The sequence below is a fragment of the Octodon degus genome, unplaced genomic scaffold (assembly GCF_000260255.1).
Source record: "Octodon degus isolate 3935 unplaced genomic scaffold, OctDeg1.0 scaffold00017, whole genome shotgun sequence".
Classification (NCBI taxonomy): domain Eukaryota; kingdom Metazoa; phylum Chordata; class Mammalia; order Rodentia; family Octodontidae; genus Octodon; species Octodon degus.
In genome coordinates this window covers 3,279,546-3,304,807 of record NW_004524593.1, presented here as the reverse complement: position 1 = coordinate 3,304,807, position 25,262 = coordinate 3,279,546, and the positions used below count along the sequence as shown (strand labels likewise).

At 36.0% G+C, this 25,262-nt stretch overlaps 1 protein-coding gene and 1 pseudogene across 8 annotated transcripts in view; one reads left to right on the top strand and one right to left on the bottom strand.

The window, feature by feature from the left end:
* Positions 1 to 25,262, top strand: part of Rabgap1l (RAB GTPase activating protein 1 like) — a 711,712-nt gene that overhangs the window by 43,470 nt on the left and 642,980 nt on the right. For 5 of the 8 annotated variants that reach the window (XM_023710325.1, XM_023710322.1, XM_023710326.1 and 2 more), the window contains 4 exons: positions 9,091 to 9,271; positions 11,196 to 11,388; positions 17,912 to 18,122; positions 20,156 to 20,330. In XM_023710325.1, coding sequence (XP_023566093.1) covers positions 9,104 to 9,271; positions 11,196 to 11,388; positions 17,912 to 18,122; positions 20,156 to 20,330 — 747 coding nt within the window. In that variant the 5' untranslated portion in view covers positions 9,091 to 9,103. The remainder of the gene's footprint in view (positions 1 to 9,090; positions 9,272 to 11,195; positions 11,389 to 17,911; positions 18,123 to 20,155; positions 20,331 to 25,262) is intronic. The other 3 variants (XM_004626788.2, XM_023710327.1, XM_023710328.1) reach the window with 2 other exon arrangements.
* Positions 2,613 to 3,911, bottom strand: LOC101579376 (annotated as a pseudogene).

The following is a 25,262-nucleotide window of genomic DNA, read 5'->3' as shown; positions in this document are numbered from 1 at the left end:
GGTCCAACTTCCTGTTTGATACGGTCATCTGTCCTTACCAAGACAAATCATTATCTTGTTTATTATAAAGACATTGAGCCCATACTGTTTGTAGGCATTGTGGTAGTGGCATGTTTTAAATTAAAATAAAAATAGACGTGGTCTGAGCCATAGTGCATATGTAGTTCAGTGGTTTGCCTTTCTAATTGAATTCTCCGTGAGATACTCTATCAATTTGAGCAAGTTTTTTGAATTGTAAGTTGGGAAGAATTGACACCTCACAGTGTTGAGTTTTGCACTGAGAAAGGACTGAATATTTCTCCATTTACTTAAATCTTTTTTCCTCGGTGTTTTAGATTCCTGTTTACAGATACTATACTTATTTTGTTAGAATGTGTACATGTTTTTAAAAAAAGAATATATACATGTTTAATTTTCCCTCTTCTATTATACTTGAGATTGCTTCAGTTTAGATTCCAGTTGTTTGTTGTATGTAGGAAAGACAGACTTTTGTATGTTGACCTTCATTCCTGACTTGCTTGCTGACCTTGACTTGCTTATTCTACTTTTTGTTTAAAATATTTTTTTAGAATTTTCTACTTTTACAATCATGTAACCTTTATATATCCAGTTATGTAAAATATTTCCAGTCTTTCACAATAAAGTAGGACATTAACTTGTAGGTTTTAAAATTCTCTTTATCCAGTTGAAGTTCTCTTCAACTTCTAGTTTACTGGGAGTTTTTATGAATAGGAATTGGTTTTTTTGGTGGAATCAGGGGTTGAACTCAGGCACTTGCACTTGCCAGGGAAGTGCTTATTCTACTGAGCCCTGGCCCCTCTCGTCACTTTTTTTTTCCCATAATTTTATTGAGAAACAAATAGCAATGAGACAGTTTCAAATCAAATTGGTAGGACAGTTTCAATAATTAACACATTGCATACATTCTTCCTAGTGGTTAATTGCTGTACAAGTTGCAGACATGATATCCTATTTACAAACACCATTAAAACAAATCCCTCTATTCATTAAGAGAATGTAACTATATCTCTATGCTAACTACTTTGAATACACAGATACAAAATGGACATTCATCTGTATATCCTTTTTTTGTTAAGTTCCGTTATTTGAATATTATAGGTGTGTTAACTCAGCAAAATATTCTAAAAGAGTCCAGTAACCCGTAATAGTATTGGGTCTTCTGCTTGACTGGCAATGTCAGAAACCTCTCGTCACTTTTTAATTTGAAACAGTTTACGGGAAAGACAAACTACTCTCATTGAGGTGATTAATATCATGTGGCATTTTAAGTGAACATTTATAACATAAGTTCTCTGCATTAGTAAACAGGACTTGGCTGTAAAATAATTATAGTAGTAGAGAATGTAGTACAAGTGATCATTTATGCAGTTAAAGCTTTGGAGATGTGGGCCTTTGAGGGATAATTAAGATCTAAATATAAGGATGCCTTACTTTCTTTCCTCTCTTTTCTTCCTTCCTTTATCTTTTTAAAAAGGTTATTTCTAGGTTTTATAATTCATTTACAGATTTTTTTTTCCAGTAGTTAACTAATGTCAAAAAAATCCAGCCAGGCTTGGTGTAGTGCATACCTGTAATCTCAGCATTTGGGAGTCAAAGGCAGGAGGATTGCTGCAAGTTTGAGGCCAATCTGAGTTCAAGGCAATCCTGGACTACATGGCAAGACCCTGTTTAAAAAAAAAAGAAAAAGAGAAGAAAAGAAAAGAAAAAAAGAAAACAGGGGCCGGGGAGATAGGGCTGAATTCAATCCCTGGTTCTGGAAAAAAAAAAAAAAAAAAAAGAAAAAAAAAGAAAGAAAGAAAACAATCCACATATTAATAGGCCCTTACTTTTCAAACTTAATCTGGTTTGTTCAAGAATCAGCTGTACTTTTAACATTTCTTTCAGGACAGGTCTGCAGGCAATTAATATCCTTGGCTTTTGCTTGTCTTTCAGAGTCTTTTTATCTCTTTCAGTTTCATATGAGGATTTAGAATTCTGAATTGGTTGTTTTTTTCTTTCAACATTTTTTTCTATTTTTTGAAAATTTTTATGCCATATCAATTTGATATGACAAAAATATGCTTAAGCCTGTCTCCCAAATAGATTTTTTAAGTTCTTCAATCCAATCTTCCTCCAGAGGCAAGTGAAAATAAAACCAGCAGTATTATATCAATACATATATTAAAATATTTATACACACAGCTTAGACGTTCATGTTATGTTGACAGATTTGGTTCATTTTCAGGGACTGTCCATTTCCTAACTGTAAGAACCCAGTAGGTACTCAGCAAGTATTTTTACCGTAAAGGACAAAATGTCTGATTTAGCTTTTTTCTTGAATTTAATTAATTAATTAATTAATTAATTTTTTCTCTATTTTTAGGGAAGTCTGCAGGGTGTTCAGGGTCTTACTACTAGATCGACTCATGCTCTTCCTGTTTACAGCCTCCCAAGAGCTGGGATTACAGATGCACACCACCACGCCCAGTCTCCATTGCTATCTCAGCGCACCCTGGGGGCCAGCATGATAGGCCTGGGGATTAAACCCCTGGCCCCTGTGCCTGCTTGCAGGCACTTTAATCTGCTGAGCTATTTGGCCAGCCCTTTTCTTGTACTTTTTAAAGAAAATATTCCATTTGTAAATTTAAGTTTTTTGTTGATTCTTTTAGTCCTTTTGCTCAATATATTTTTTAAAATTTTATTTTATTTTAATTTGAAGAGTGAAAACAGAAGCAAAAACAAATAGAAAAAGTGACAGAAACAGGGTAACAAACAAAAATACATATGTTACAGATTTTCAAAACAGGGATTTGCTCAATATTTTGAATATTTCCATTTTTTTTCCTTCTTGTAGAGCTTTTGAACTTCTCTCTCCTGTTTTCTCCTCTCAGATTTTTGTTTCTTAGCAGCATGCTTAGCTTGTACCTGCTCATATTCTTCTTGTGCCTTTTTTTTTTTTTTTAATGGATTTAGTACAGGGTCTCATGCTGCACAGATTAGATTTGTAGTGGTTCTTCCTGTTTTTCAGCCTCCCAAATGCTGGAATTACAGGCATGCACCACCATGCCCAGTCTCAAGTGCTGTCTCAGCATGCAGGGTTGAGGGGGTGGAGGGGCATGGCAGGCAGACCGCAGACCAGGGATAGAGCCCCATCCCCTGCATCTGCCTAAGCAGGTGCTTTAATCCGCTGAGCTATCTGGCCAGCCCTCTTCTTGTGCTTTTTGATTGGATGTTTTCTTTTACATTTCCTTAGGAACAGTGATGGGACTTACAGTTTTGCTACATTGTTCTTCTGGCTGAGGCAGATGATGCTCGTCTTCACAGAAAGCACTGTCAACTCTACACTGTTCTTCAGGCAAAGGGTGGTTGACTTTTTCTTCTGACAAAGTCTGGTCAGCTTTTTTTTTTTTTTTTGGTTACTTCCCGAGTCTTTCCTCTTCAGCTCAATAGAGATGTTTCAAGTGATCTAGGTACTGATATGTGAACTGGGATTTCTGTGATATTCTAGTCTTCTTTTCCTTCCATGGCAATTTTTGTAATTTGCTGAATCTTCCATAAAGGGCAAAGCCTTGTCCCTTAAGAATGCTTCCCATGAAGGCCTATGGGTGGTTAGGCCACCAGGTCCTCCGTTTCACACTGTTATTCTTCGATCTGACTGAAGAAACCCCTTTGCCTTGAATCCCCAAACCTCTAGTCTGCCGCCTTGCTGCAGGATTGACTGGTGCCGTCTTGCACCCACTACATGGTCCTTTCAGCACTTTAATAGAGGGTTTACATGTTTTTTTCTACTTCTGTAGTTTCTGATAAAAAGTGCATTTTACTACTTTGTTATGTTCCATTAAGGGTAAGGTATTTTCTCCTCTGTCTTTAAAGATTTTTCTTTTTGATTTTGTACACTTTAAATACGACATGCTCGTGTATATTTTCTCTGCCATACTTACTGTTTTTTTTTTTTTTTAATATTTTCTAATTCTCCTGACCCTGTGTTTTGGTGTCAGTCATATCAGGAATTTTGGAAACATCTTGGCTGTTGTTAGTTTAGCTATTTCTTTTTCTCTGTACTACCATTCAAGTTACATGTATACTCTACATTCTGAATATTTTCCATAGTTCTTGGATGTTCTGTTCAGATGTTTTTCATTCTCTGAAGCTTGAATATCTCTTTCTGTGTTTATGCATCATTTGGGGTATTTTCTGAGTTTCCTTTCACTTATGTTACATGCGTCTCATTAATTTGGGGAAATTTTTGGTATTATGAAAGTATTTTGCTTTGTACTCTATTTCTTCTCTTTGTATAACTCCAGTTATGTATATGGTACACTTTTGAAATTGTCTCATACTCTTTGTTTCTCCTCCTCTTTCAGGTTATTTTCTATTGACTTCTCTTCAAGTTGACAGATTCTCTCTTTAGCAGTGTTGTCTACTGATGAGCCCACGCAAGGCATTCATTTCTTTTTTTAAAAAAAAAATTTATAAGGCATTCATTACTGTTACTATGTTTTTTAAAATGTCTTTTAACTGTTTCTTAGTTTCTGTCACTCTGCTTATAGTACTAATGTTCTTTAATGGATTGTATTTTTTCTACTAGAACCTTTAACATATAAATTACTGTTATTTTGATTGTTTAAATTCCCTGCCTGCTAGTTTTGACAACTGTGTTCTAGAAGTCTGGTTTTAATGATTGCTTTGTCTTTTCAGACCTTTAAAGAATTGCCTTTTATAATGCTTCATAAGTTTTTTGAAAACTGGGCATGTTGTTAATACAAACTGAATAGGTTTTTAGTGTGAGAAGTAACATCATTCTCATAAGTTGCATCCTGTTTAGTGTTTGCTGTAGTTATAGTTGCTAGGGGGTTTCAGTTCTGCTGTTATCTTTGGGTTTCTCTGTGTACGCCTCCTTGGAGTTTTTGTGTGTTGCAGTTCTTAAGGTTGTATCATTTTAAAGCTTGTTTATGTGATAGTAAGAGTTGTGCATGTATGTTTATGTGTGTGTCAAAGATGTGACATTCTATAAATTTTTTTTTTAAAATTAAATTTCAGGGGGCTTGCCCCTTAGCTCAGCTCTTTAAGTGGCTGCTTCAACAAAGCAGTCAGGCTCAGGTTGCTGTGGTTCAACCCCCAGAACTCAAACCAGCCAAACCTGCCCTGAAGGCATTTGGAGAAAAAAAAATTAAATTTCAGCCTTTCAGTGGACTCACAGCTTGGAGTTGTGTGATCATTTGAAGTATTTTTTTAGTGTAGCAGGATTTGTTCTCCCAGCCTCCTATTTCCTGAACTGGTTGAAGTACCCACAGTCTATGTTCTTGAAGCTTCGATTTCTTTTGCCTTTTACCTATCTTCTTTCTGTGGTAAGGCTGGAGATGATTGGTGTGGGAGAAAGTTCTTTCCATCAGTTGGGGTAAGGCTCTGGCAAAAATTTTCTCCCAAAGAATAGGCCTTTGTTATAGAGTTTTTGCTATTGTCTTTTTCCCTCTCCATCTGTTAGAATTGGATTTTCACTGTGAGAACACAGTGACTTTCCTGGAGATGAAGTTATTAAAAACCAAGTTCCTGTTTCTAGGTTGTTCTACACTTAGCATCTAGCACATCCAGCACCTACCAGAATATTAAGGCCCTAGTAGTCCTGCTTCAGATAAATAGACCTCAGCGGTGTTTCTGTTTAAGAAAAGGAGCTTATTTAGGCAGTATTCTGTCTCTTCCATTAGAATATCAGCTTTAGGAAGACACAGAGACTTAACTCACTAGGAGGATTTTTGATGTATAGTATTGACTTATTTAGTATGTAATGAATTAATGAATTGGACTGATACTGAAATTGTCAACAGTATAACGATTAAGAGACTAGAACTAAGACCCTAACATGGGGAAAAGCTTGCGGCAGTTAATGACCTGTAATAAGAAAGTAGCAGGTGCAAAGTTACATTGGCCATAGTAAATTGTGGCAAATAGTTTGGGTTTTATTTGAATTGTAATGAAAAGATTATAGTGTGGAGTTTCAGGTCCATCTAATTTATTTCTCCAGATGTTGGGGGGGGGGCTGTGAAGAATAGATTGAGGGGTGGAGATCGGTGGTAGGAGACATTTATAGTAGATGAAAACGTTATTTGAATTAGGTGGTAGTAGTGGGCCTGATAGGAAATGGATAGACACAGGGTTTATTTTGAAGTGGTGTTGACCATCACTTGCTGATGTGAGGAGTAGAAAACGTGGAGGTGAATAAAAGATGATATCCAGGTTTTTATTTAAGTAACTTAGTGAAAGACTGTATTATTTACTGAAATGGGAAATATGAACGAGAAATTTGAAGGCAATTATTAGACATACTATTTTGGTAAATTTTACTTTAGATACTATTAAGACTTTTATTTGAAATTGTTAAGTAGAGAAGTGGATTTTAAGTAAATTGAAGGAGACATTTGAATTGGGATAAAAATTTAGGAGGTTATTAGCACATACATATAACATTTGGCATTTTAGTTCATAACAGTGGAAGGTATTGCTTAGGTTATGGCAATGGAAAACAGCTTCAAGCAATTAGAAATCATATGAAGAAGCTGTGAACTGAAGACTTGGAGAAGGATTTTCTGTAAAAAGACATCAGAGTTGTGTGGTACCTTGACAATCAAGGATTCATGGTGCAGTCAGTGGAATAAACACACGGGTGGCTAACACAGTGCATTTCTGGACATATATAACATGCAGAATGAGAAAAACCTTGAGAGTTTAGACAGATCAATATGTTTGAATTGAAGGCTTTTATTTTTTTTTAAATTTATGTAATACAGGATCTAGTGTCTCACTACATAGATTGGACTCATAGTGATCCTCAGACTCTCAAGCCCTGGGATTACAGGCACATGCCACCATGCCCAGTCTCAATCACCATCTCAGTGTACCCTGGGGCAGGGCCAGCCCTGCAGCCCTGGGATCTAACCCTGGCCCCTGCCTCTCTCTAAGCAGGGGCATTAATCCGCTGAGTTATCTTGGCTGGCCTCCTTGATGGCTTTTAACAAAGAAAGATATTGTCATGCAGAACAAGTAAATGAAGGTAGATTTGGGAATTTTGATTTTTAATAAGGTTGGAAAGCATGTTTTAAAAATGTGAATTGAAGTTGAAAGTATTTTGGCTTAGATCAGTGTTTTTAGTGTCACCTACTGGCAAAACAGAGAATCTTATTTATATATGGCAATGAAAACAGCTCCCTCCACTCCACCCCTTTCCTGGGAGATTTTCTGCATAGATTTACTGTAGTTTATAGGGTTCTGTGTTTAGTGAACCTGTTTGTCTTGCCCCTCTTTCACATTTTGTCTCTGTGCAGATTGCAAGCTGTCTACATAGAGATAGATAGTATCTTTCTCTTTTTTAAAAACGTTTTAGCTCATGTAGTTCCCTTTTAGAAAGTTCTTCCCTGCCACCAATAAGAAGTTATTCTTCTACTTCTCACAATTTCTTTGTCATATTAAACTGTCTTATATTTTTTATAACCTTTAGTGTCATTTGAATTTTTTTCCCCTTTGGTTTACTTGTTTTTTTCCTTGCCACTGTATGAGCTCCAGTATAGTAGGCTACCCACCTGCCTTACTTGTGTCACCGTAAGGCTGTGTGCAGTGTCTGTTCCATAGGGTTTATCTTCAGCCAAAATTATGGGTATGAATATATGAACCTCTGGGAAGGGTAAGGATATTGAGTTTCTATGGGGTAACTGAACTGTACTTGATTCCTGTTAAAGCTTGTATCCACATGTCCCCATAAAGCCTCATGCAGTGCTAGATGGGGCTTTTTTCAGAGATGGCTGCATTTAGAGTGTGATGCTGGGATCCAGAGTGTGTGATTACTACATTAGCCCACTGATTGGTTTGGAATAGTTCTGAGTGTGAATAATAGGAAGGTGTACCCTGGGCGTGAGTGCTACTTATTCTAAGGCCCTGTAACCTGGATAGAATAGAAGGGACACAGAGAGGCTGCGAGGCTTGCTTGTTGCTTGCTACTTCACCACTGTCTGCCTTCTTCCTGTCCTGCTTTGCCATGAACTTTCGTTCCTCTGTGATGCCCCTCTGCCATGTATCATCCTGCCTTGGAGCCAGCCGACAGTGAACTGAAATCTGTACAAACTGTGAGCCAGATAAACCTTTCCTCCTTTAACTTTGGGTGTCAGATATTTTGTCTCAACCATGAGAAAAGTAGTAAGATAATCACAATAACATTTTTTTCTGTGGAGAAATGTGTGCCCCATTTTGTGCTGATAAGTGTTAAATGTGTGGAAAACAGAAGTTACACTCCAGGTTGTTGAGTTAGTCAACTTCAGTGACCCCCAAAAAATATTTAAAGGTGTAATACTTGGTCATAAGAAGGTAAAATTTTTGAAAGCATTTAGATATAATGAAGTAGTTGGATTTTTGGAAAAACTTTTTAGACTTTTTTTTAAATGTATTTGGATGTTACAGGGTCTCACTATGCAGCTCAGACTCATAGTGATCCTCCTATTTTTCAGCCTCCCCAGCGCTGGGATTATAGGTTTATGCCACTAAGCCCAGACTCTGTGGCCAGCTCAGCCTGCCCTGGGGGTGGGCCGGGGACTGGCATGGCATGTGGTGCCGGGGATCAAACCATGGTCCCAGCATTTGCCTGAGCTTTCTTGTTATGTTGCCCAGAGACCTTCTTGCCTTAGTCTCCCAAGTATTTGGGGATGCAGGAGTATACTACTGCTCTCAGCTGAATGTACATGTGCGTGTGTGCATGAGCCTGTGTGTGAATTTGTAGGTTTTTCTAGTATAATGCTTAATTATTGCATCACTCAGAAGAGAAAAAAAACAGTATTAAAGATAAATAAGTGAGCTAGGTAGAGGTAAAGCTGTTTGGTTGATTTATGTGTTTTTCTGGGAACAGTATGGTTCTTTCAGTCCGGAGGCTCAGAGTGAAAAAGTACATTTCCATCATGTGGCCCAGTCCAGTGAGGTAGCCTGTTTTAATTTTGAAGTCATCATCTAGCAAGTAGAATTCTTCATGTGAACCATTTCTAAAGCTACATTAGTTCATGTTTTTAATTAGTTTGTATTTTAATCTACTTTTTGTTATTTTAATCCTTACAGTTTTTCCAGGTGGATGTGGGAGAGCGAGGTTTGCAGAACTGAAATGGAGGTCAGAGCTTCATTGCAGAAGGTTAGTGGGTCATCTGATTGTGTGGCTGCAATGAACAGTGAAGGATTTGTTTTGATTCCTCAGCAAGCAGATGATACTTCTGCAAAAGAGGATGACAAGCCTCAACTGAAGGTATCTTTTTCTTTTCTAATATGGCACTATGTTTATTTTTTCTTTTAAACTGTTTGAAACTTAGGAAATATGTAAAGATTTAAGGGTTTTCTTAAGTACTGACTTTGAAAATAAAAATCAGTGTTTGATAAATCCAGAGGCTGGATATTTTGAGTACATTTTTAGTTTTTTGCTTTTGATTATTTTTTATCCTGGAATTTTAGAAGGTACATGTAGAAGGGAAAATAAGAAAGAAAGGACAATCTTTTTTTTTTTTTTTTTTTTTTTTTTCCCGGATTTAGGATACAGTCTAAAGGGTCTTAGGGTCTCACTACATAGATCGGACTCGTAGCGATTTTCCAGTTTTCAGCCTCCCAAGTGCTGGGATTACAGGCTCGGGCCACCATGCCCAGTCTCAGTCACCATCTCAGAGCACCCCGCGGGCAGGTCCAGCATGACTCGCCAGGGGCTGAACTCTGGCTGCTGTGCTTTGCGTAAGTAGGCACTTTAGTTTGCTGAGCTATCAGGTCGGCCCTAGAAAGGACAATCTTAATTGTTAAATCTTACATAATTTTATCTGGTGGTTTTTTTTTTTTTCCCTCTTCTGGGATTTAGAAGCTAATTACATAAAAGTTATATTTTTCTTTCACTTCAGATGCTTTTTTTCCCATTATGATTTTTATATTTTAATCATCTGGTAACACTCAGATTATTTGACAGTCGACTTTTGTCTACATGTTTTTAAAGTATGTATCATACATTTTTGGCAGAAGAGTTTTTATTTGGATATGGTATTTTAAAAAAGTTTTGGGTGGTTTTTCCCAAGTCAGAGAAAAAGAAGCAAGAAAACCCAAGTATATGTGCGTAAGAATTATATAATTGTCCTGTAGAAACAGGAATAGATAAATTAGTCAAAAAGTGCTGCTTTTTAATGTATGACTTTTACTTAGTATTAAATGTGTGATATTAAAGTGTTACATTAACTGATAGTAATATATCAGTATAATAAAATGAAATTGTAAATACTGCAATTAAAATCATATTGCAAAAATGAGATTATTAAATACCTGTTTTATATTGAGAATGCAGTCATTACTTTATTGAAATGATTAATGGCTTTATTTTAGTTATCTTTGTTTTAGCATTATTTCATTTATTTATTTATTTATTTATTTATTTATTTGGCAGAACTGGGGATTGAACTCAGGCCCTTGCGCTTGCCAGGGAAGCACTTACCCCACTAAGCCATCTCCCTGACCCCAGCATTATTTTATTTAAGTGATTTATTTACTGAGGCTTTGTGCCACCCCTCCTTTTAAGAAAAGTTAAGTCAATCTTGTATTTTGTTGCTGTTTAATTAACAAGTTTTTTTTTTTTTTTTTTGGATACAGCATCTTTCTATGTTGTTCAGCCTGGTTTTGAACTCCTGGCCTCAGCCTCTTAAGTGCTGAGATTATAGGTGTGCACCACCACACTATGCTAAGTTAATTTAAATTTATGTGTCAGGCATGGTGATGCACAGCTATAATCCCAGCACTCGAAGACTGAGACAAGAGAATTGTTATGAGTCTAAGCCCCAGCATGACCATAGAGTGAGTTCAGGCAGGCACTATGCTGTTGAGCTGTATCCCTGGCCTCTTTATATGTGAATATTTAGATTGTTTTAACTTTTAGGTTTGGGTCAGCCTTGTTTTTTATTTAATTAACTAATAAATTTATTTTTTGAGATTAGATTTTGCTATGCAGTTCTGATCTTGAGATCATTTTGTAGCCTAGGCTGGTTTTAAACTTGCAGTGATTCTCCTGCCTCAGCCTCCTAGATGCTGGGATTACAGGCGTATGTCACCACATTTGACTTGTTTTAACTCTTTGGAATAAAACATTTTTCATAAATTGCGTAGAAACATAATGGTATTGAAGCAGAATTATTTTACTGTATTTATAGATTGTTTCTAATGGAGATGAACAATTGGAAAAAGCCATGGAAGAGATTCTGAGAGATTCTGAGAAAGGGCAAAGCAGTCCTCTTGTTGATTGTCAAAGTTCCAGTGAGATAGCAGATTATTCCATTGGAGATGTTCCAGCAAGCCAGACATATAAGCCTTCTCTTCAGTTAATTTTGGATCCATCTAACACAGGTATTTTTGTGTTACTATTAGAAATCCTGAGGCAAATGAGATTAAATGATAATGAAAGTTTTAGGTTGAAAATTAAAAAATCTTAGCTTTTTAAAAAATAAGATCAGGGCCATCAGGCTTTTAGTTCTGGTTAAGAGTTAACACTTGTTTCTTGTATTTGTACCTGTGTATCTGCTTGTAAAATCAGATCTTGGTGTTCTTTCAAAGAAGGACTCTGTGTGGGTTCTTACTTTACCCTCAGTGCTTGTATATGCTAGGTCATCAGTACTTACTGAACAGATTAATAAATTCTTGGGCATCAGAATAGTGTTCTAGACAGTCTTTCATGTTATGGGTCTTTACTCACACCACTCTTAACTTCATAATTGGTATAATAGCATGTCAGCTCCATCTGTGTGTGTGTGTGTGTGTGTGTGTGTGTGAGTGAGACAGGCTCTTTCTCTATACTTCAGGCTACCCTTGAACTCACAACAGTTCTGAGTTGGAGTTACAGGTATGTAGCATCATGCTTGACTTCTACCCACAAATAAGTAGGGTTTGTACTCCCATTACCAGCTTTTAAGATAAGATGCTTTTGGGTATAATAACACTAAAACCACAACCAGCTTAAATTTCAGCTGGCTTGAACATTAGAGATATAGATTGATCTTGGTTCTGGCTCTCTTATTTTTTTGTAAACTACTCGGTTCTGATTTTCTTTGTGTCATTCTTCATAATGTAACTACCAGCAGAGACTGGTAGGAACAGGTGATGTCTTTGTGCTTTGTGGAAGAGAGAAAGGCTTTATTCTTTTACTGATGGAACAAGAATTCTGAGTTTCACTTTCTAGTGGTCAAGGAAATCATATGAGGTGATAAAAATAGACTTGTGTTGTATTCAGACTTCTTTGTACATCTATTGCGAGAAGGTTGGTTTTATCCTGATTGTTCTAGGGCACTAAAGATCCATTTTTGTGTGTTGATCAGATGTAGGCTAAACTGCTGAACAGTAGGGTGTGATAAGTGAGGAATGTAATCATGATGCCTTCTCTGATAAGGGCGATTCAGTTTTAAGCTCTATCAGTATGATTTACTACATGTTTTGGCTTGTATTTAGATGTCCTCTTAAAGCCACATGTGGTCATAGGTGGGACTTTTTAGAGATGGCTGGTGTAGAGTGTGTGATTACTAAACTAAGGCAGGGTGGCCTGGCAGGGGTCCATGGCAGAGGAGAGCTGCTCAAGGCATGGCAGGGGGAAACAGACAGATGAGGGAGGAGGAGGGAGACGGACCTTTTCATGCCACGCCTCCAGTGGTTCCCCTCCTCCCATCAGGCTTTGCCTCCCAGTATCACGTTTAGCTATAAACTCACCAGTGGAGGAATGCACTGATATTCACTCTGCCTTCAGATCCTGTCAACCCCCACAGCCCCCATCTTTGAGTGCATGAGGGGCTTGGGGAAGACATCCAGATATAAACCAAACTTGGATTAATTCAAAGGAGGGGATCCTTTGTATCTTCTAATATGACTTTGATGAATTATTGGAATGAAGTAACTGTTCCAGTTCCTATTTCTAAGCATATTCTTTAGAGTCTTTCTTTTTATATTCTTAACACCCTGACTACATTTTAAAAAATTTATGTTTCACTGAATACTTCTGTGGTTAAGAAGACTCTTCTTTGCTTTACAAGTAAGTTCGCTGTATTTTTTCTCCTGGGCATATATTTTTAGTTTTCATATGCAATCAATTTCTGGCTTAGCTTTTTTTGCTGGCTTTTCTTAGTTGTAATCAGAATAGTGTTTGCTAATAAAATTATGATTGACTTTACATAACAGGTACTTTCAATGGCAGCAAACTTTCTGCCAATTAGACTGAAGTGGCGGAAGTTGAACAGTATGTGGTGTTTGCCAGATATAAAATGAGGTTGATGAGAGCTCTTGTTTAAACATTTTGATAAGTTGCTTTTGTCATTTACTATTCATATATGCTAGCTGTGTAGATTCATCTCTGTCAGGAAATCTTTGGATGAGTCCTCTGTCTCATACCCTTTGTTATTCTTTGCATGTCTCTGCTCTGAGGAATGGATGAGGCAGTTAAAGAATAAGACTGGAATAGATAGATAATATGACTTGATTTGTATTTATTTAGGTGGAACTAAACCTCCTACCTTGTGTTTGATTTTTACCAGGCACGCAAGTCAGGCTCTGCTAAAAGTGTTTTTGCTGTTTGCCTGCTTAATTCAGGATTTTCACTAGCCATAATCTAATCTGATAATTACTATGAGTTTTGTCTACCTGAGGGTTGCAGTTATGATACATTGAGTTGCAGATGTAATAGGATTGAGGTAATGCCGATGATGACATGTATTTGTTAGGTTGTTGAAAGGACCATTAGCCTTATTGAATCAATCTCTCTCTGTCTCTGTCTCTTTGTCTCTCTCTGTCTCTGTTCCTCTCTCTCTCTCTCTCTCTCTCTATATATATATATATATATATATATATATATATACACACACACACATACACACACACAAACACACACATATATGGAATGTTCAGTATTTAAATGCTGTGAACTTCTGGTAATACAAAGAGGCTAATTTCTTCCCTTAAATAACTGTATTATGCTATAGTTAAAAACAGAACAAGAATTACTCTTTGCTACTAATTCACCTTTCTTTTTTCTTTTTAAGAAAAGAATTTATTTATTGGGGGAAAGAAAGCTTGTATCTGAAAAGAGGGACAGAAGGTGACCCAAGTGGGTTGCCAAGAAACCTGCCTTTTCAAGGGATTACTAATTCATTTTATTTTAAACCTCAGTGAAGTTGACATGGTATCTGGAGTTTAGAGCTGGGTTTGCTGTACCTTGCCCTGACTGTGTGGCTGTGAGCAAGTTATTTATCCTCTCAAATGTTAGTTTCTCCAAGTGTGAAGCAGAGATAAAATTCAGTTCACATCATAGGTGTGTAGGAGAATTAAATGATACTATCCATATATTATAAAATTCTTGGCACAAAATGAGTACCTAAAAATGTTCATTACCACTACCACCTCCCCCTCCCCTGCTCCACCTTACCTCCACCTCCACTGCCTCCTCCCCTGCTCCACCTTACCTCCACCTCCACTGCCACTGCCACCACCACCGACACCTATGGAGGCTCAGACAGCTGTTTTGTGGCTGATATGGAGTTAGAAATAGTCTTCTCTGCAATCCAGTAGAATAAATATTGTGTATGTTAAGAAAAACGTGGCATATTAAAAATAACTGCTTTACCTTTGTTTCAGAAAATGTATATTCTGGTAATACAGCTATAACAATTTATTGTATTCTCTATTTCTGATATTGTTTAAAATCCCATTTGTCTTATGATGGTGTTCTTCAGCTGAAGAACTTTCTATAGTATTTCTTCTAGAGTATATCTGCATATACTGGATTTTCATTTTCCTGTTTGTGAAATTGTAAAAAATAAATCATGATTCTCCCCCATGCTTTAAAATCTAGCCTTTTCTCTCTATATAGGCACCCTGGTTTTCTTATAATTAATGAATGTGTGATGTATTGTTTTATAAAGTGTTTAACTTTTAGCATATTTATGTCTTCATATTTAAACGTGGTTTCTCAATGCCTTCTTAGAGCATCAAACAACATGTTACTTTTATAAAATCTGATTTTTGAGCCTGGTGTGGTGCTACACACCTATTGTCACAGCATTCTGGGAGGTTGAAGCAAGAGTTTTACAAGTTCAACCTTACACTCAGCAACTTTGCAAATTTAAGATTCTGTCTTAAAATATATAGAAAGAGGTTATGGATGAAGAGTTAATTGGGTTCAGTGCCCAATTAGCCCGTGCCCCTTGTTTTTTGTAGATAGCTTTCTGACAATCTCAAGTTTTAACTGAGGTTAAGCTATGCTCAGCAAACTGTTACCTGTGGGCAAAATTTATCCCTTGCTTGTTTTTGCTATAGTTTGCAAAGTAAGAATGGTTGAAACATGTCTAAAGGAGAATAGCATTCTGTGACCAAGGAAAGTTATATAAAATTCATATTGAGTGGTTTTAAGTTTTGCATTTTGTCAAAAAAACCCCAACCTAAAATCTGTAGCTGTACTGGGAATTGAGCCCAGATCCTTGCCCATATTAGGCAGTGATCTGCCACTGACCTGTGTCCTCAGGCCTGGGCCTTTACTTTTAATGTGATTTTTAATATATTTGGTTATAAGTATTTCTGCCTATTGTTGTGTAATTTACTCATTGTCCTTTTTGATTTCTGTCCTTGTCTTCTTTTCAATCAAGTTATTTATTTATAATTAGTATTTGTTTTCAATACATAATGATTGTATTCATTTTGGAGAATTGGAACATATACTTATTTGGGGGCTGAGTATTTTTTAATGTTCATTTTGGCTCTTTTACTGGTATGCTATACCAGCTATTTAATTGTTTTATAATTTGTATAACTTGTTTTATTGGGATATAGCTCAGTGGCACAGTGCCAGCCTAGCAAACATGAGGTCCTGAGGTTCAATTCCCAGTACCAAAAACTAAAAGAAAAGTATAAACTTGTTTTATTATTTTAGTAGTTGATGTGAGAATTTATATGCTGAATTTTTGACATGTTTACAGTATATCTACACTTCATCTGTATCATAAGACTTTTCCATTTTTTTCTACTTGCAGGGTTTATGATTTTATTGTCTTTATTTTACTTACATATGTTTGTTATAAATTCTACAGAGTAGTGGTTTTTTCTTTTTGCTTTACAGAATCTGTAACATTTTGAGAAAAATTTAAAAAGCAAGAGAAAAGTCTTTGTGTGCTCCTTCTCTTGTCATTTTCCTTTAGCATGAGGAACTTCTTTCAACAGTTTTTCTTTTGTAATTTACATTCTGCTGATATCACTATCAAGTGATTATTTCACTTTGCATCTTGCATTCTTCAGGTCTAACATGAATAAGTTTTTGTTGTTGTTGTTGTTTGTTTTGAGACAGAGTTTTACAATGTAGTTTAGGTTGGCCTGGAATTCACTTCATAGCCCTTGTTGACCTTGAATCCACACTAATACTCCTGCCTCAGCCTCCAGAGTGCTGGATTACAGGCATGTGCCACTACTCCTGGCTAGTCTAAAACTTTTGGCTCTTTTTTTCTTTCATTTTTCTACTTATTTTGTTAGATGTTTTTCTTAAATCTTTTATTATCTTTATAATATTAAAGGCCTATCTGCCAGTTTTATCACCTATCATTTTGGAACAATTTCCTTACTCATATTTGAAGTCTATAAAGTTCTGAATCTTGAATTTGTAAAGTATTTGTAAGTTTTTAAGTGTTCCTTCACCACCTCTTTAGGATAGCAGTGACAGAAACATCAGATGACTTAAACTATTTACCATGCTTGACAGTCACTGAAGTGTGGTTTTACTGCAAGACATTGCAAGTAATAAGTGCTTACAAAATCAATGAAAATGCAATAACATGTGCATATAATAATACTAGCACATAATTTAAACATGTTAATATTTAACCTTAAAATGATTGGTAGTTTTTTAGCTCTCCTTTTGGGATTTTGTACAATGAAAAGGGAGAAAAAGGGAGAAAAACATGCTTCAGTGGCAGAAGAATATGGTATAGAAAGTATGCCATGTTATAATGCCTCTAGAACTATCTTCTAGAGTTCGTTTTGAATGGCTTTTGTTTTTCACTAGAAAGTCAGTGGTGAGATTATTTTAATATAATATATTGGAGTTGGAGGGGGAGAGTTTGAAATAGCTTTTGTTGGATTATTTATTAAAATCCCATGTGAAGGTCAGTTGTGGTGGCACATGCCTGTATTCCTAGTACTAAGGAGGCTAAGAAGATTGCTGTGAGTTCAAGGCCAGCCTGAACTTTATAATGAGACCCTGTCTCAAAACAACTACAACAAAAGATCCTATGAGGGGAATCCAGGCAGTGAGAAGTTGAACATGCTATAAGGAGCTCATTGAGGTGAGATAAGTGTGTTTAGTGTTATACAGTGTGTGTGGGTAGAAAAGTGGAAAATGTGGAGATGAATATGTGTTTTAGATGGAGCCACAAAGAGAGCACTATACCAGTTAATAGCATGCAAGTAGTTTTAGCCATAGTTGGTTCTTTCCTTCATGCTGTACTTTGATTTAAGTGAACAGTTTCTACCCCCCCAAATCCATTATGAGGAGTAAGTGGAGTTGAGTGAAGTAATAATAGGTTCATTCATCAAGAACACTTACTTTGAGGAAAAAAATACTTTTTTGAAGATTGTATGGTTCATAGAAGCCAACAAGGAAAACAGAAAATAAGGACTTGACTTTTGTTGTTTCTATGAGTTGTAACATTTTAATGTTGTTTACTTTTGCTTAGAAAGTTAGGTTGCTTAGTAACTAATTTTACTTTTATTTAATTTTCATTTTATTTAGGCCAAATTTATGTTCCTTTTAATAGTTTTTACTTTTAAGTATTTCTTTTTTGAGCATTTGGCAAAATTAAACTGTGGAGTTTTGTATTGACTTCTGAGTGTGTCTTATTTTTTCCTTCAGAAATTTCCACACCCAGACCATGTTCTCCAAGTGGAATCCCTGAAGAAGACAGTGTTTTATTTAATAAACTGACTTACTTAGGATGTATGAAAGTTTCTTCTCCACGTAATGAAGTGGAGGCTTTACGGGCAATGGCAACCATGAGATCTTCTAGTCAGAATCCCTTTCCTGTTACTCTGTATGTGCCAAATGTTCCAGAAGGTTCTGTGAGGTAAGCTCTTATTTTCTTTTTCTGTAGACATGTATTAAAGGTTTTATGTGGTGATGAGGATGTTGTGTCATAATTCAGATGTAGAACTTACTGTGATTTGACTTACAATACATATGCAAAGTAATCCTTCTATTTAGGCTTATCCTGTGTTCCTGTTGTGGGATATTTACAAAGTTGTGCCCAAAGTAGGCATTATACATAAAAATAAAATGCAAACATTATTTGGATTTCTACTACTCAGATTGTACATAAAAATATATTGTTAGTCTGTCTTCAAAAACTAAAGTAATAGCTTAAGTTCTAAGTATCAGACTAATAGCAATATAAATTTTGAAAGCTTGGCTAAAAAGATGCTTTGAGTTTTCCAGGGAAGAGTTTTAAAAAAATACTTACAAATAAAATGTCAAAAATGGGCTGGTGAGATATCTCATGGGCTGGCGAGATAGCTAGCAGAGTAAGTACCTGTTTAGGCAAGTGCAGAGACCGGGGTTTGAGCCCAGGTACCGCGTACCACACTGGCGTACCTGCCCCCTGGTGTGCTGAGTAGTGAGACCCTGTACAAGATTCATAAGTGAAATGTGTCAACAATGTGCTTTTATGTTTCTGTTTACATTCATTGATTTAGTTTCAATCCATACCTAGTTTTTTTTTTTTTTTTTTTAGTGTGTGCTTAGGAATTGAGCACAGGATTTAGTGTTTTGACTTGCCTCTGTGTACCTGGTAATTGCTTCCCCTCAGTCTCAGCCTATCCCTCAGTTCTCAGTTTGAGATCTTGAAGATACACTCAATGTCTAGGATGAGGAGATGTGTAGTGAAAGCCAGAGGGTTATTTGATTTTGAATCTCTTGAACTCCTTTCAGCAATTATTACATTGTTGAATCTCTCTTTGCAATCACCTGATCCTTTTTTTGTGATAAATTAGTTTTTAGTTGTACATTGATTTGGAGGTTAGGTAAACTTATAAGGTACTGATCTGAAAAGATATGGGCTTTCCAGGGATGAGTTAATGTTTTTCTATACTAGTATTCCTTTTAACAGAAAAAGACTAGACATTAGGATGAGTGAGAATAGATTTTAACTGGTGGTCCATACTTGACTTTAGAGTGATTAGATGGGTCTTAGGAAACACAAGAATGAATAAATTATCAAAAGAAAAAATTTGTGTGTGTATGTGTACATGCACATGTGTAAGACACTTTGCTTGCATTTTAAAAAATTATTAATATTATTTTTTTATTTAGGTCAGGGTCTATAGGCTCTACAGGGTCTCACTATGTAGATCCAACTCATAGTGATTCTCCTGTTTTCAGCCTCCCAAGTGCTGGGATTACAGGTGCATGCTACCACACCCAGTCTCAGTTCCCATCTCAGTGTGCTCAGGGCCGGCACAGTATGCCAGGGATCAAACCCCGGCCGTTAGGCTCTGCCTAAGCAGGCATTTTAGTCCATTGAGCTATCGGGCTGGCCCTAAAAATTATTTATTTATGTATTTATTTATTTATTTGCTACAGGATCTTACTACACAGCTGTGACTCATAGTGATCTTCCTGTCTCTCTCCAGCACTGGGATTACCAGAGTGTGCCACCATGCTCAGATTTGGTGGCTGGCATGGTTTGCCTGAGATTCTGGGGCTGGCATGGCATGTTGTACCAGGGATCAAACCCTGGTCCTTGTACTTGCCAGGCAGGCACTTAGACTGCTGAGCTGTTTACCTGACCTTGCATTGTTAATATCAATTAATTTTGTGTTTCCAGAGCAATTGTGCTTATGTGGCATCCATTGGCATAGTAGAACTATTTGTCTTTGACTTTACTTTTTATGATGTTTAATTTTTTTATGTGTTTAGTACAGGGTCTCACTATGTAGATCAGACTCATAGTGATTCTCCTGTTTTCAGCCTCCCAAGTGCTAGGAATACAGGCATGTGCCACCACACCCAGTCTCAGTTGCCTTCTCAGTGTGCCCCGGGGGCAGGACTTGCCTTTGACTTTAGTACTTAATATATTATCTGTTTTTTCCCATTGTTTTTCAGAATCATTGACCAATCCAGAAATATGGAGATAGCATCTTTTCCGATTTATAAAGTCTTATTCTGTGCACGTGGACATGATGGGACAACAGAGAGCAACTGCTTTGCATTTACAGAGAGTTCTCATGGTTCAGAAGACTTTCAGATACATGTTTTCTCCTGTGAAATTAAAGAGGCAGTAAGTATCTTTGAGTAATTTTCCATCAAGTTAAATTAAGGTATAATTTTTGAACTCTTAATTTCGCTGTTGTATAAATATGTTATGTAAATTTGGAGAGTTTTGGTAAAGACAGAGTTAATGTTTGTGATGGCATAGAGCAAGAGATGGAATGCTAAGTGTGATATGCATATACACTGAAATGATATTATAGGCAGAGCACTCACAGTTTATCATAAAAATACCACTTACTGAACTCAACCTACTATTGTAATTGTTTATTCTCAGAAGGGACAAATCTTTTTGCACTTGTTATTATTTTGCCTGGGTAAAATGGTCCAAGTGTTTTTAAAAAGTGCTTGTAACCACACCTGTTTTTCCGATGGGCTTGATAGTTGTATATCACTTTCACTTAGATATTGCACTGACATTGTTTCATAGTTTGCTGTGGTTTTCTCTAGTGATTATTTGTTTCATGCACACACTGGTTTTTGCTCTGTAGTATTGATCCAATTGCAAATATAAATAATCTAGATCAGGAATATCAACTTCTGGTCCATTGAAGATTCCAATAGCTTCATTCTTAGACTGTAGTTCAAAATCAAAGGGTTATAAAATACATGGGGAAATATTTTTTCTGTATTTAGTGAGTTGTCTCCAAATTAAAGTTAAGTTGAATTATTTCTTTGGTACTTGAAAGCAATTCAAAGGTTTTGATAAATGGTTTCAGCAGGCAAAGTTTCAGATGTGTTTGCTTTTAAACATGCAAATCCTCAGCAAAAGATACTAAAAGGAGCAGTTACTTTAGTCAGAATTTACCACAAAACATAGGTAAATCATTGTATTGATTGAAATTTTGAGAGTTTATTCTAGCCACAAAATGAAGATAAACATCAATGTAGATAGAGCTCTGTGAGTTTGATACTAAGCATGATAGGTGTATCAGTTTTTAAGCCCTGAGCAGCTTATTTTACAATAAAATGAACATGTGCAGACTTATAATTTAGATTGAAAGTGTAGAAATTCTTGTGCTAGAACCCATGCCTTGTGTAGGAAGTTCAAGTCTTGTCTGTTTTTAGATCTTAATCTATTTCATCCTAACGCACACACAGAGACATACACACATGCATATGTGAACACACACACACACGCATATAGGAGAGTAAATGAAAGCAAGTGTGCTGCTATTGTGCCTGCCATGTAATAGGCGTGAATCTAGATGTGTTAAAAGAACATATCTATTTTTGAATGAAAACAGCTATGTTTGATCCTTAAAAACTCCACTGCAGAGGTGGGGAAGCAGATGGTAGAGTCCTGGCATTTCATGTTGGCAGCTGTCGTTTAATATACCTGTGTGATTTCTGGATCAACGGAGCCCAACAGCAAGGAAATGAACTCTGAAGAACTAGAGAACCTGCTGCTCAGAGAGATACGAACTCTACTGTAGAAGAATGTTGAAAAGGAATCTGCCGCAAGCATTTTTCTTAACTGATGGTATGAAAATCTTTGGGAATACAGTATCTACTTATAAGTGGAGAAATGTTTGTTATTTTTGAGCTTCAACAGTGTAGGTTAGCAGTGTAAAGAAGCTGGGAAATTATTGGCCATTTTATATATGGAATGAAATAATATTTTTAGAGAGCATATTCAGTATTGTAGATTATGAGTGTTTTCCATGTATTATTTAATTTCTTTTTTGAATATAGTTTTGAAATTGTTATGTTGTACATCATTGGTGGTGAAATGCATTATTTCAAGGACAAAAACTTGACGTTGGCCACTAAACGTATTTATGAAACATCATTTCTAAATGAAGGATAACCCAATATAAATCGACATCTTAGGCTAGGGATTGTGCTAAGCATTTATTTGATAATCAGTGTCAGTGGCATTGTTAGTATTTATTTCAATGATTGGTGTATGTTCTCTTTGTCTGGAGCAATCCTACTTTATGCCTGTTGCCCAGGTATATTATTAAAATTCTTTTATTCATTTTCAAAAGTGTCTGGTTTGGATGACAAATTATGTGGTTAGTCCCCCAAGGCTAGTAGAGTTGGATAGCAGTGTTAGATTTCAAATTGAAGTCTTTGACTGTGAAAAGTCTTTGACATTTTCAACAACAACTTTTTTATTGCTAAAATATTATTGAAAATGTAGATTTGTTTTTCAGTTGTTTTATAAAGAGATTCAACGCCACGTAACTTTCACAGAAGATGTTAACATCTTCCTCTCTATTCTGAAGTGTTTCAGTTATATTTACTATTCAGATGGTTATCTGCTTCCCAGAAGTTTCCAGATTATAGTGCTTATTGTTTGAGTTCCTCTTGATAGGGACAGATGATTCCATAGACAGCTCAGGAACTGTGTTGTTGATATTCTGATAGCTTAAAGATGTGTAGTGTCACTGATTTATTTATTTACTTTCTTTATTTCTTTTTTTTTTTTCTTTCAGAGTCTCTGGATGATAATTGAAGTGTTTTTTCCCATCAGAAGAGACTTTCCCAAGCAGGGGTAACAACATGGCTGCCAGTACCAGCTGTCACTGTGATGCTCTTATTTCACTGTAAAACTCTTCAAGCAGGAAGCACCAACAGTGGTGGAGGGAAACCTAGGGTGATGACTGTCTGGAACATCTATGATACAAGGATTAGGGATACCCATAGAAGGGTCAGGACATGTTAGATTTGTTATCCTGGTTCTGCAGGACCTTGTTGGAGTGAATCTGTGTAACCTATGGCAAAAAAACTAGGCATTGAAACCAAAACTATCTTAAGTATCAATGGGGGAATGATGTGTTAGGCTTCTGCTGAAGAACTGTAGACAAAACAAAATCTCAGAAATAGTAAAAGAAACTAGGGAACCCTTATTCTTGTTGCATCTTTATGGAGATTTACAAAACTTTTGAATGATACTTTAAAAGTCATAGTTGACTCCATTTAAAATTTTATTTTTATTAACCAGTGTAAGTACTTTCTTCATATCAGGTTTTCATGATTTTTTTGTATGTTGTAATCTTAGCAACTCTAAACGTTATATTTAGAGCCACAATTTTTCTCACTTGTCATTAGAGGGGCTTGTCATTCAGAGGCATTTCAGGATAAATGTCTGTGGTATCATTGGGAATATCCTTATTCTGAATGTACTTTTATTTTGGGTGGGGATGCTTCCTTGCTATGCCACTGTATAAAAGAATACTAAATTTATTATATGGAAATATAATCAAAATATCATCATTGAGATGGATATTTTAGTTAAATACTTTATTTTGGAAGTTAATTCACAAGTTATCTTATTAGTGTTTTCCTTTAGGTTGGTTTTTATAATTTAAAATGTTTCTTAGTACATTACATTTTTTTAAAAAAATTCTCTTTTCAGTGAGCAATGTATATAAATAAGTTGTTTCTATGTATGTATGTATGTATGTATGTATGCATTTATTTATTTGACACAGGGTCTTGCTATGTAGTTCAGACTGGCCTTGAACTCACTTTGTAGCTCAGCTGGCCTCAAAACTTGCAGCAATCCTCCTGCCTGAGCCTATCAGGTGCCAGGATTACAGGCATGTGCCATTATACCTGGCTCAGATTATCTTTCATTGAATCTTTCTGCATTTATTTCTTGGGTCAACATTTTCTTGATATACTGTGCTTATAAAAAAGTAAGTTACCTTATATTAACCAATATTAATGGAAGACATTATTTTGTAAATGTTAACTATGTTTAATTTAAGTAAATGTCTTTGTTATCTAATATCACTGTATCCTGTCATATGTATTGAAGCTTTGAAAAACAGTGAAATAAAGAAGAGAATGAAAAATGATCAGATTTTTACGATAGTTAAGTTTTTGGCATATCTCTGTTTCAAATTAGTACTTTGTGAAGGTACTGCTTTCAGGGAAAACTTGTGTTATATTATTTCTTAATAAAACTTTGCCTTTTGCAACGAAAATGCCCATTCTAGGTCATTTTTGTGTGGTGTATGTGTTTTAATAACAGGATATTTATTGGAATATATATATATATGTATATCCCTCTATGTTACCCATTTGGATTATTTCCATGATTTGGATATTAGAAATGTGCAGCTATAAACATGGATGCACATATATATATACTTGTGTTTGGTGTTTTTATTTCTTCTGGGAAGATACCCAAAAGGGGAATAGCTGGGTTGACTGGGACCTCTAATTCTAGTTGTTTGACAATCTCCACACTGATTTCCACAGTGATTGCACTAGTTCACATTACCACCTCAGGGGAAAAGTGTTCCTGTTTCCCTGTAACCTTGCTGGATTTCTTGATAATAGCCATTTTTTCTGGAGTGAAATGGAATCTCAGCATTGTTCTAATTTGCATCTCTTGAATGACCAATGATATTGAACATCTGCACTATATTTATTTGCTCCTTATATTTCTTCATCTGAGAAGTGTGTATTTATCTCAAATACCCATTTTTGGATTGGGTCCTTACATTTGGGAGTCTCATTTTTTTTTTTTTCCAATTCCTTATATGTTTTACGTGTGCATGTTCCTTTGTCTGAGGAACAACCGGCTGAATTTTTTCCCACTCTGTGGGTTGTCTTTTCATTCAAGTGGTGATTCCTTTTGTTGTGCAAAAGCGTTTTCATTGGTTCTATCCCCAGTGGTAGAAATTTATGCTGTAAAGAGTTTGCTCTTCTGGTCTGTCTCACTAAATTAAAAAATAACAGGGACATTGAAAATATTTCTGGTGTAACTGTTGCACTGCTCTTTCTTTCTATGTAAAAATTTAGAATCACTGGCCAGTTGCCGAGGATTTAATGTGATCCTCGGTTATGATTTTTTTTTTTATTTCCCATATAATCAGGAATTTGTTCATGAAATCTTTGCCTACATCTGTGTTCATGAGTTCTTCCTATTCTGTCAAAAGATTTAGTGTTTCTGTTTTAATATTTAGATCTTTGATCCATTTCA